This window comes from Callospermophilus lateralis, chromosome X, assembly GCF_048772815.1.
Source record: "Callospermophilus lateralis isolate mCalLat2 chromosome X, mCalLat2.hap1, whole genome shotgun sequence".
Classification (NCBI taxonomy): domain Eukaryota; kingdom Metazoa; phylum Chordata; class Mammalia; order Rodentia; family Sciuridae; genus Callospermophilus; species Callospermophilus lateralis.
Genome location: NC_135325.1, coordinates 110,481,606 through 110,494,943, shown reverse-complemented (window position 1 = coordinate 110,494,943; position 13,338 = coordinate 110,481,606). Strand labels below are relative to the sequence as shown.

General features: G+C 34.3%; 1 protein-coding gene across 2 annotated transcripts in view; it reads right to left on the bottom strand.

Moving 5' to 3' along the window:
* The window catches only part of Slc9a6 (solute carrier family 9 member A6), a 56,899-nt gene that overhangs the window by 34,552 nt on the left and 9,009 nt on the right, over window positions 1–13,338 (bottom strand). For both annotated transcript variants that reach the window (XM_077106945.1, XM_077106946.1), the window contains exons 2-6: window positions 12,710–12,909; window positions 10,821–10,898; window positions 10,465–10,541; window positions 10,043–10,155; window positions 7,357–7,462 (exon numbers count right to left, since the gene is read on the bottom strand). In XM_077106945.1, coding sequence (XP_076963060.1) covers window positions 7,357–7,462; window positions 10,043–10,155; window positions 10,465–10,541; window positions 10,821–10,898; window positions 12,710–12,909 — 574 coding nt within the window. The remainder of the gene's footprint in view (window positions 1–7,356; window positions 7,463–10,042; window positions 10,156–10,464; window positions 10,542–10,820; window positions 10,899–12,709; window positions 12,910–13,338) is intronic.

Below are 13,338 nucleotides of genomic sequence, written 5' to 3'. Positions count from 1 at the left end.
ACTAAAGAGCTCTTCTAACTTTTAGAAAACCAGAATGGGCCAGATGCCTAATATCTATTCACTCACTAAAATGGACTTTTATAGGAAAAGGGCTTGAAAGGCCTTCCAAGAAATTAGAATCCATTCAACAGTACTTTGAGCATACCCAGCTGGATCCTCCACCCCAAACTTCTGAAAGAAAGTCACTCCATACCAAGCCAAGACAGGCAATTACAGGGGACACTCTCCATCTTGAACTCACAGTCCAAACCTGGTCTGAAAAAGCTTCTTTTATAATAGTCACCACAGGAAACAGAAATAGCTGAGAAAATTGCTCTTGTCAGCAGGTCTCTGCCAACAGTGCTTACTGGTTCTCAGCTCAGTTAATTGAGGTACCAGCATTATAAAAAGTCTAGACTCAAAAGCATCATACAAGTTATGTCAAAGAAACAGAGGAAAAAAGCACATTCCTAAGAATATAATGAATTCACTCTGTGGTTACTGCCATTTTTTTCTTGTGGTTCAAGGCTAAAAAATGTGTTTTACCATACCATATACAACAAGTTCTTTTCATACATGCCAGGTTAAATTTAAAAATAACTAAGACCAAACTAAAACTTTCTAAATTGTTGTCTATTTTATTGAAGTACATGACTAACATTAATTTCTGCTAGTGGCATCTACAAATTTCTGAGGCAATCTTAATTGAAAAATTTAAATATTTGTGTTTAAATATTTATTTGGGGTCCAGTAGATTTGATATTGTTTTGATAAGTATTAAATACCTTTAATATAATGCTACTTTACCTACACATAAAGGGTCCTACCATCATAAATGAAATCTAAACACATTATAGCATTAAAATATATAAGCTGGTTGGAGAAAACAAAGGCTGTTGTGACAGTAACATTCTTTCTTCCTGGCAATATTTTCCAAGATGATGGCTGGGAAGAAATATCTATGCCATGCCTCATGAGGTTGCTTTGCCTGGATTAGTTCAAGTAAATTCAAGAGACACACTAATTATTATTTTGTTCTTTTTTTAAACTTTAAGAATTCTTCTTTTTAATATTCTTTTTAGTTGTAGACTTTTATATGTGGTGCTGAGGATTGAATCCAGTGCCTTTCAGATGCAAGGCAAGTTCTACCACTGAGCTACAAGCCCAGCCCCTATTTTATTCTTTAATCACTAAAATGTACAAGGATGCATGGAAAACATGATAAGTTGAGGGGTTTCTTTTCTTCTGTTTAAGGCAAATCCTGGCTTCTGATTTGAAATCTTAACTCATCTTCTACATCAGCCAACATTTTATCTTGAGGCGTTAACATTTTTATGCATACTTTTTTTAATTCTGAAAGTCATACAATATTCAGCTGGGGAGGAAATCACCCTATCATTCTACTTTCCTGACAGATAAATATTATTTTCTTTATTTGTGTCCCCTCTTTTTGTCACATGCATAATATTTCACATTTAATTATAATCAGTGAATATGCAGTTTTGAATTCTGCTTCTTTAAACAACAGTGATCACGATTTTTAAAATTTATTTAACCATATGTCCATTGTTAGACATTTAGAAGTTGTTTTCAATATTTTTGTTTTTATAACAACAGCATGAAGGAATATCTTGGTGTTTTTTTTTTTTTTTTTTTACATATTTTGGGCTATTGCCTTGTGCTACATTTCTAGAAATAGAGCATTACCATACCTATGGCTCTTTTTACATTTTGTTCAACTGCCTTCAAAAGGTCTTCACTGCAACTTTGGAGGGAAATAAAATAATATCTCCCAACTTTTTAAAAGGATCATATCCATTATCTTAGAAATTCGACCTTTAAAAAATATCCTACTGGTAGACAGCTTATCCAGTATTATAGTTTGGATATAAGGTGTCCCCCAAAGTTCCTGTTAATGTAAGAATATTCAGAGGTAAAATGATTAGATTATGAGAGCTGTAACATGCAACATGGCTGGAGGAGGTGGGTCACTAAGGGTGTGCCCTGGAAGGATGTAACTTCCATGTGGCACCTTTCCTGCTTCCCTCTCTGTTTCCTTGCTGTCATGAAAGGCGCACCTTCCCAATGCAGTACCCTTCCCATATTGTTCTGTTTTACCTAGGGACCAGAGCAATGGAGTCAGCCATCTATGGACTGAAATCTGTGATACCTTGGGGCTAAATAAGCTTTTCTTCCTCTAAGTTGTTCTTGGAGGGTATTTTTTGGTCGCAGTGATGCAAAACCTAAATGCAAAAACTAAGACACCCAGTGTGTATGAGGCCCTAGGTTAGATCCGCAGTACACAACCCCCCCCCCAAAAGTATCCTACAAAACAACAACAAAAGTTACCCCACAGAAATACTCTCAAGGATTCAGAGATTTACACATAAATATGATCATCGCGATGGAAGTCATAGTAATGTGACATTTCAAAACACCAAACACTAGGCTGGGGTATAGCTCAGTGATAGAGTACTTGCCTAGCATGCATAAGGTCTTGGATTCTATCCTTAGCACTACAAAAACAACACACAAACCCACTAAATGTTAGCCAACAGAGAATTGGTAAGGTAAATTTGTGGTGCATCCACACAGTGGGAAATTAGACAGTAAACATAGTACCATGTCCAAGTGAAATAGGCAAGATATAGAAAAGTATGTGTAGTACTATGCTTTTGTTTAAAAAAATAATGTTTATAAGTATGTTAATATACTAATGAAGAGATGAAAATCCTGGTTTTTTTAAGCTGAAATTTCAGGAATTTTCTACTTCATAAGTCAACACTTATGAAGTGTTAGAATTCTTATCACAAATATATGTTAAATTTTATTATCATAAATGACAAAAGAGGACATCAATTTAATGTTAACAGCAATGTATGAGTGGTCTCGTTTCACTACACCAGCATTTGTTTCTTTCTTTTCTTTCTTTTTTTTGGTACTGGGGACTGAACTCAGGGGCACTTGACCACTGGGCCACATCTCCAGCCTTCTTTTGTATTTTATTTAGATAAAGGGTCTCAATGAGTTGCTTAGTGCCTCAAAGTTCCTGAGACTGGCTTTGAACTCATGATCGTCCTGCCTCAGCCTCTCGAGCCACTGGGATTACAGGTGTGCACCACTGTGTCCAGCTACAACAGCATTTCTTGACCCCAGCATTATAGGTATTTGTCCTGTACACTGAAGGTCTCTGAGATCCACTAGATGCCAGTAATAACTCTCTCATCATGGCACCCAAAATGTCCCTAGACATTATCAAATATCCCTGGAGCAGGGGATAGGACTGCCCCCAGTTTAGAATGACTAACTGCACCATTACAAATGCTAATTTTAATCATTAATAATTTTTCTTACTAATTAAACAGGTAAAAATGGCCACAAATTAACATGTATACCTCTAGGAACTAGTGACGTTAAACAGTTGGTCATGTTTATTTACTCACTGTAGTTCCTTTTTATAAAATGCAAACCACTGCCAAAAATGTTTTAAAGTAGTATGAAATTAGGTCTCCAGGATAACTGGGTTCATTCAATGAAATACTACGCATCCTATACTGTATCTTTAACTAATTAACCAACTAGATACACACACATATACACACACACACACACACACACACACACACACACACACACACACCGTACTATGTCAGTATGTACAGATTTACCTCATACAGCAATGTATGAGGGAACCAGATTAAAAGTACTAACTTAAAAAAAAAAAACTGCTGGGCTGGGGTTGTAGCTCAGTGGTAGAGCACTTGCCTAGCGTGTGTGAGGCACTGGGTTTGATCCTCAGCACCACAAAAAATAAATAAGTAAAATAAAGGTATTGTGTCCATCTACAACTAAAAAAATATTTAAAAGAGAAAACTGCTAATCTAATAAGATGCATAAAAGCAGAAACAGAAACAACCTGCAACATAAATTTCAAGTGTTGTCTTAACCTGTTAATTGCCAAACCTAACTCCTTTGGAAAGGGGTCCTCTCCCCTTTGATGCAAAACTGCTTATACAGAATATGAACAGTAGATAATCAGCAAACGAAGAAAATGCAACATATAGTATTCATATCTATCATACTTAAAAACACTTCATACTTTAAAACATACTTCAAAGGGAAATTAAAGATAGTGACCAAAATATCACTGAGTACTCCAGATAGTAACCTCCCATAGGCAGCAACACAACTGTATTCCCTTCAGCTTTTGGGGAGGAACCATTTGCTCAACTCCATTAATACACTTATACAGCTAATGATTCCCATTAATGATACACTCTAGATACAGTCCTTTTCCACAGTTCTACCAGACAATTTAATGAGTTAACTTATCTCCTATCAATCCAGAATGATACCAACTATAAACCATCCTTAGCAAAAGTAGGGAAAGAATCACACAAGGCACAGCTGCACACACCTGTAATCCCAGCTACTCAGGAGGCTGGGGCAGGAGGATCCCAAGTTCAAGGTGAGCCTCAGCAACTTAGACTCTCTCTCAAAATTTTTAAATTAAAAGGGCCAGGGATGTAGCTCAGTGGCAGAGTGCTTGACTGGGATGCTTGAGGCCCTGGGTTCAATACCCAGTATCAAAAACAAAAACAAAAGATTTGAGGGAACCGTTCAAATCTTTTTCTGTAGTACTTCATTTTCTCATAGAACCCTGTTTGAGAAAGGGGGCAACAAGATAAGTGTGGCCCTTTTTAAGAAGTGCTATGGAAAGGAGTTTTTTTTAACATATTTATTCTTCACTAATACTGACATTTATACAGCCAACCTCAAAACATTTCAATGAGGATCTTTTTCTTCCTTTTACATTAGTCAACTACTCCCAAATTGCAGAAAATAGGTCACTTTATTATTGAAAACACTAAAGCATAGTGCACATCAGTTTTAAGATAAGACCAGAACAAAACAGATTTTTTTGACCAACTCTTAATTCATTAGGACAATGAAAAGGAACACTAGTAAGATGATTCAACAGAATAAATGTTTACGACAGAGAATTGATGCTAAAAGCAACTGCCTATACCTTAGTCTCTCACATGATCTCAAATGTACGTATGTACTAGAAGCTCAATAATCTCTGTAGCTTCATTTTTTAGGACACAAATTACAACAACACTCTCATTGCTTCCTCCATTCATACATGACTTTTATTTTATAGCTACCATCATCAAAGGTATGGTGTCAATATTAGTTACAACCTTTGCATTAAAAATTAAATTCATAATAGCTGTAGATAGCTGCAAAAAATTCTGGCAATAAACGTGTAAGGGAGGAAGTAACACATATACTGTATTCACACACACAAAAAGGATTTGACCTTTTGTATTTCATCATACACAGCATTTAAGAGATGAGTGTTATAGTTCAGAAAGGGTAATTTCCCACTTTGCAGTAAGGTCACCAGTGGCAATCATGCTACGCAAACCACAGTGAGTGACTTATCACTCTTAAATATTTATAAACTAGAAATTAAGGAAAGATATAAAGAGAAAATGTGAAGGGATTGTACTTCTCTCTTATAGAAAGTTCTGGTATGAAGTAATAACAACTGTCTACATGGTTAAATATTTGCTTAGTAAGAATAGTTAGGCAGGACTGAGTTCCTTAGCAGTTCAGACCCGTTCTTCCCCCAGCAAACACCTTTTAATAACATGTATAATAATATTTTCACCTAAATGTAGAAATTACTCATTCAATAACTGTCTTGAACAAAAGGTATATTATTAATACTTTTAGAAATAAAAGGATTCTGGCCAGGTACAGTGATACATGTATGTAAATCCCAGCAACTGGGGAGGCTGAGGCAGGAGATATACTTCAGAGGTAGAGCACCCTGGGTTCCAAACTCGGTATTAAAAAAAGATAAAAGCTTTGGAAATGATCATGTTAATGAGAGAAATACAAATTAAACTACAATGAGATATTACTCAACTTTCAAGCTGCCAGAAATAAAAAATGTTTGACAAATATTCTATTGAAGAAGCTGTGAGGAAACAGTCTCATAATTCAGTGGCAAAAATGTAAAGTGGTATGATCCCTTTAACCATTTAGCAACTTTTAACAAAATTACAAATGTATTTATGTATTTACTCTTTAAACTAACCACCATCTCACTTTTGAGAATTTATCATACCATGTACCTATGCATGTACAAAACAAAGAAAGTTCAAGGTTAATCACTGAAGCATCATATGGGACAGCAAAAGAATGAAAATACTTCCAGCATCCAGCAATGAGACTGAAAAATAAATATAGTACAGTTCACACACAGAATACTACATAGCTGCTCTACCACTCCTCAGTTTATCCCCAAAGGACTTAAAATCAGTATACTACCAAGATACAGCCACATCAATGTTTATAGCAGCTCAATTCACAATAACTAAACTATGGAACTGACCCTACATGCCCTTCAACAGATGAATGGATAAACAAAATGTGGTATACATACACAATGGAATATTACCGAGCCTTAAAGAAGAATGAAATTATGGCATTTGCCAGAAAATGGATGAAACTGGAAAATATCATGCTGAGCCAAAGAAGCGAATCCCAAAAAACCAAAGGCCAACTGTTTTCTCTGATATGCAGATGTTAATACACAATAAAGTGGGGGGCTAGGGAAGAATAGAGGTACTTTGGATTGGATGGAGGGAACAGAGTATGGTGGTAGGAATGATAGTAGAATGAATTGGACATTATAACCCTATGTGCATATATGAATACACAACTGTTGTAACTCTACATCATGTACAACCAGAAGAATGAGAAGTCATACTCCATTTATGTATGATGTGTAAAATGCATTCTATTGTCATGTATAACTAATTAAAACAAAAAAGAATATTCACATTTGTGTTTATATTTGAATAAAGAAATACTACAATATGCAAGAAACTAATAAAAATGGTTCACTCTAAGGGACTGAGAAGAGAGGGGGATGAGGACAAAAGTTAAGGACATGATTTTTCTGTATAAATTGTTTTATATAGTTTTTATTTTTTAACCATGTGGATATATCTGTTAAAAATATAATTAAAAACAAAGTGTTCATGTTATAATGTTAAAAGAGATTACAAAATTACATAAATTCTACAATCACAATTATGCAAAAATATCATACATAGAAAAAGAAAAAGGAAATGTCCTAGAATATTTACAGTAATTGTTTTTAGGTGATGCGAGTACATGATTATTTTCTTCCCTGCCTTTTCAAGTTATCTATAAACTATGCATTTCTTCATAAGAGGAAAAAAAACTTTGTTCTTCCAAATATTTCTATTTATAATGAATTTTATTCAATAAGTGATTTTACTTTCCTATTACTCTCAACTGTAACATTTAAAATATAATAAGAAAACAAACACTTACGAGGAAAGCACTATGGCAACAGCATCATTGAGGACACTTTCACCAAAAAGAAGTGCATAGAGTTCAACGTCGACTTGAAGCTCATGGAATATGGCAAGAACAGTCACTAACAAGTAGAAAGAATCAGAAAAATATTTAAACATCCCAAATATAACATATTCCTCTCAAGAGTTGATTCTGAGCTATTTAGAAATTCATTTCTTCCTTTTTAGTATGCTATCATCATATCAATGATTCAGTGATTTGATCATTATTTCTCCCTAATTGTGTACATGCAACTTCTCCTTTTTGATTATCTTAAAAACAGCTGAAAATAACCTTGGAGAACTGAGTTGGCCTACATTCTTTATGCAAATGTTAATAATCTGGCTTTGTACATTTCCTTTTCACAAAGAATATATTAAGAATTTCTTACAGACCAGGTAATCATTAATTTTTAATGAAGACTAGCATGAAAAGCATCTCTTGCTGCAAATACTCTTTTTTTCTCCTTGGAGCCTTAAAACTCACTTTTATTTGACTTGCAAATTGCAAGCACACTGGTTTAGCAAAGACAGTAGGAAATGAAAACACCAAGTTCAGTTTTTAGTTGGGGTAAATTCATGACCAGGATTACAGTTGCCACATTTAATGGAAAAAGAAGCCAACTCACAGGATATTACATCCTGAGAAGGAAAAGAACCAACAAAAAAACCCTTCTTTTTGGGAAGCAATATATTATAATTCTCAAAAAATCAGATAAGGTTGAAAAGTTCCATTATAACTTTAAATGCTGAGTCACATAGAGCTTATCCACTAAATAAACTCAAGCAGACATGAAAGATTAATATAACCAGAGATGGGAGAGTCCTTTTCAAACGCCAACCATAAAAACAGGAAACTTGCATTTTAAAAGATATAACTTCTACTGCAAGGCATTGTAGCTGGAATATACTGATACCAAAGCTTATGAAGAGATAGTGAGAAGGGTGGGACAATTCAGAATTCTGAAAAGAGAACCTATAGCTCATTCTTATAGAAAATTAACTATTGCAAAATAATAGAATTGGGGCCAGTGCCTACATAATTCAGAAAAATATGTAACTGTCCAACTTTATGTAAGCAAAATATTCTTGCTTGAGCTATTCAGGCAGCACTCCCACCAAACTAAACCAAAAGGTGGAAGTAATGTAGTGAGTCCAATCAACTTAAGATTTCTTACAGGTTTTGAAAAGTCGAGGAACTTACTTCTAGAGAACACAGAACCTAGAGATCCTTGCAAAAACCATCCTACCTTCATATTGATAATGGAAGCAGCTACAAGCAATAAGGGGTCACCCATGGTTGTCTTTAAAAAAGCAATCTGATTTCCAGTTTTAAAAATGCTTACTAGTGGCTGGGGACATAGCTCAGTTGGTAGAGTGTTTGCATCACATGCATAAGGCCCTGGGTTCAATCTCCAGCACCATACATTAAAAAAAATGCTCAACTATGTAAGTGTCTAAAATGGCCCTCTAAGTAATCTTTTAAAATCATCTCTTAGTAGTACAGAACACATTTTCCTCCTTCCCATAATGTCCAGTGTAATCAGAGTTATTAACGTAGGAATTCAGAGACAAAACCTTGGACCCCTACCTTTAATTGTACTAGATGACAATTTAAGATGATTAACTTAAAGGTCAAAAGGTAGAAGAGAACAAACCTCTACTAAACTCTTAACTCACAGTGAAAGAAAACTTGATCCTTACTTCAAAAACTTCCCTCTAGGAGCTGGGAGGTATAGCTCTATGATATAATATTTGCCTAGCATGTGCAAGGCCCTCAACTGGATCCCACAAACAAACAAACAAAAAACTTCAGACTATGTTCCTTTTCATTCTACATTTCCTCCAAATTCCTAATATGAATGTAGCTGTTAAGCTTAGCAATATTATATTAGGAAAATGAAAACCTCACTTAATATAATTAAATTATTTATGGAACACAAATTTTTACTGTCCTGACAGTAAAAGTATAGGGAAGCAAGCTGTGTTAATACCAAAACAATTATATAATCACAAGGCCAATTTTATAAAAGTAATTATTTAATGTATAATGGGGTTGTGGCTCAGTGGTAGAGCACTTGTCTAGCATGTGTGAGGCACTGAGTTCGATTCTCAGCACCACATATAAATAAATGAATAAAATAAATGTCCATCAACAACTATAAAAAAATAGACCAGCAGTGACCAAAAAATCATACTATTATCAGCACATCTGCCTTAACAATAATTTTAAAACTTCTTTCTTACTGTTAAATGCAAATGGCTGAATTACACAGATTTTTAATGAACTAGTTTTCTAGAAGTTTAAAAAGAAGTGTATAATTATTACCCATTTTAACAATCTAAAAAGTAGTTCATCTTCTCCTATACCCAATCACTAATGATAGAGATCAACCTAAATTTCTGAAGAAAATATCTTACAGCTCTCATCTAGACAGCATCAATTTGTGGCCAGTAATAGGCAAATGTAATAAATGAGAAAAAAATAAAAGTGCACTTAAGCCAAAAGAAATTACGGACAGTAATTTTTCTTCCACAATTGGAAAGCTTAGTGCTAGGGAAGTACCTAATCAAAAATTCTACGCTTCAAAGAAACACCCACAGTGCTTTGACTAGAAAACACTGTACCTAAAGTACTTAAGGTCCCCTCTTGTAAAACATACCTGGGTCTGTTGCTGATACAATGGCACCAAATAGCAGACAATCTGTAAAGTAAAAATCTCCACCAAGTTGTCCAGTTACCTTCATCAGCGTTACACAGCCATACATTATTGATCTGTTCAATAAACATATTCTTACTTTAGAAAAAAAATCACTGTTAAAAAAGTTAGAATAAAATAAGAGTAAGAAGATGGATCTATTATAGTACTCTGTGGTTAACCCCAAATTTAAATCATGACTTTTAAGTATGATTAATACCTTGGTCTTGAAAATGCAAACAACTTATTACCTGTTTGAATACATCTTACTGCAAAGGTCCTTAGACATATTCAGAAATACAGTCCCAATACCCATAAATCAAAAATGAATTATTTTACAATTATAATTTGAAGGCTTAAAAGTATTTCAAGTTTCAAATGCTTACCCAATAACAAAACAAGAAATTGCTGTTCCAAGAAAAGCATATGCCAGAATAGACCCGAGGTTCCGAAAAAAATGTCTCTGAAAAGAAAAAGTTACACTGTATTAGCATAGAATACTCCCCAAATGTTTGAAAAAGAAAAGGTTTTCTATTGTAGTATGCTATGTTAATATTAAAAACATTATTCAGTAGAAGAAATCGGTAACATAATGCATTCTTGCATAAGGATAAATTTCATCATCTAAAAAAGATAGAAGGGAGGGGTACCTGGAAAAAATGGCCTATTTCTAAAATGTCAAATATTATAAAGCCCATGGAAAGTTTAAGGTTATTCAAAGTATATAAAATGTAGTACTTACCCTTTTCAGACTATAACCTGCATAAAAGATGATAGGAGGAAGTAATATGTTGAAAAATACTTCTGGATCAAAAGTAACCTGTTAAAATAAAGAATTATGTTAGATGCATTCTCTTAGAAAAACTTGTACTACATTATCAAACTATCAAAAAGGAAAAAAATTAACTGTCACACTGGTCAACAACATTACTATGGTAACTTAAAAATATTTCATATACGGAATCTAATACTTGCCTGTCTTAGGCACATATAGGATGATTTGTTGTTTTACTTTTCAATCAAATGACAAGGCTATGGTGTTGGAATAATCATTTAAATCACATGTGAGGAAAGTTTGTTAAAATACTGTATTAAAAATCTTAGAAATAGGAAAACACATGAACATAGTTTTGCTTTAAATAAAAAAGAGATCCAAAACTGGTAATATAGAATTTAAGGTATGTCACTATTGTTGGCAAGAGGAAACCAACTTGTTACATAGGTGACATCTCTAAAGCTATACAAATATTAAGGTAAAAACTTTCTGGACAGTTCCTGATAGCCCACTCATTTTAAAACCTATTTGCTTTAATAATGCAGACACCCACTTCTGTCCATAAGGCTGCAGGAGAATTTGATATGAACACAAAGCAGCTACACACATACCCGTGCTGAAACTTAGTTTACCAGAACTTTATTTTTCGGCAGTGCTAGCAATTGAATCCAGAATTGCTCTATCACTGAGCTTTTTCAGTGTTTTTTTTTTTTGCTATCTTGAGACTGGGTTTTGTTAATTTGCTAAAGATGGCCTTGAAGTTGTGATCTTCTTGCCTTAGCCTCCTGAGTCACTAGGATTACAGGTGTGTACCACTCTGCCTAGCAGTTTACTAGAACTTTTAAAGAACTAGAATATTCCATGGGTGGTGATAATTCTTTTTGAAAAGTAAACTTTAAGTTTATAGAAAATTTATTTTATTTATTTGTGGTACCAGGGATCAAACTCAGGAGTGGTCTACCAATGAGCTATAACCCAGTCTCTTAAATTTTTTTTTTTTTTATTTTGAGAAAGGGCCTCACTAAGTTGCTGAAGCTGGCCTCAAACTTGTGATCCTCCTGCCTCAGCCTCCCAAATTTTTGGGATTACAGGTATGCACCACAGATCCCAGCTAAATTTCATAGGAAATTTTAAATGGTCAGGAAAACAATCAAGTAGCTATAAAAATCAAGGACAGCCAATGGAGAACATAGGAGATGTTGAGGCAAGTGGCCAAGCATGGACAAAACCAGATACGCACAAACTGGCACTGAGAAGCTTCATAAGAGAAACTATAAGTGGGACAGAAGCAAGCAGCTCCTCAAATGTCTGGAAGCCAGTATGAATGCAACTCCACCTCTTACATAAAGCATTATGTACAGCACTGCCCAACAACCAAGGCTCATACCAAGGCCCCCGAAATTGTGCCACATTATAAATCCAAGAGAGGTTAAATTGTGCTCAGTGTATAAATCAACCAATGCAAGAAAGAATTAAAGAAATACTAATGGAATATTTTAGGCAGTATCAAATAACCTCAAAGCTCGAAAGTACTCTAAAACTGTAAAGACCATCAGTACATTGAGAGAAATGCTTATAAATTCTGCTTAAATCAATCCTAGTCACTATTTATTACAATTGTAAACAACACAGAATAAAACAAAAAAGTTTTTAGTACTTAGCCTCAATCAGGATATACAGAAATATTCACTTCCTTACATTATTATATTAACTGAGGTTTTACCGCATTTTAAAAGGCAAATCATTTTAAATATTAAAAATTCACTATTTTTCTTCAGAATCACTTTGCTGCTGGTTAAAAATCCAAATATTTGGATTAAAAAAAATCCAAAGATTCCCTTTAACTAAAAACTTACCTTTCTAAGCATTTCATTATCTTGAACATTATTGAGTTCATGTGAGCTAATCTCTCCTTTCAGCGTATACTCATAAAATTTTCCACTAACATTTACCAACAAGGTAGTTGGACTTGACTGCACTTCACAGCTCAGGGTCACATTATTTACATCACTTGGAACATGAATGCCATACCGAAGCACAAGGCCCACCAAAAGACCTGAAATAAAAGAACAATGTAAGCTCTTCTTGCAGGCAGAGACCACCTGTTTGTATTTCACACATACCTCTGGATTGATAACACAAAATCTCTGATGATATTCCCCTGTGATCCAGAACCAATTTTTAGACCAAATGCAGTTATAGCTTAAAGTATTACTAAATTCACATATTCAAATGCCTAATCTTCATGTAATCTAGGAGGACAGGTGAGAAAATCATTTCCCAGGGTAATAGCATGGATCACTGCATTTCTAGATTAATATATAAATAAGTGTTGAGGAAAGGAAAAAATGAGAAAATATCTTCAGATCATCTGTACAATGGAATATGTTTCAAGCTGTCCAAACTTGATAATGTAGTCATGTTAGAAATGCGTTCTGTTCTTTTTTTTTTTGCCTCCATCAATTTACCAGACTTAAGTGCATGC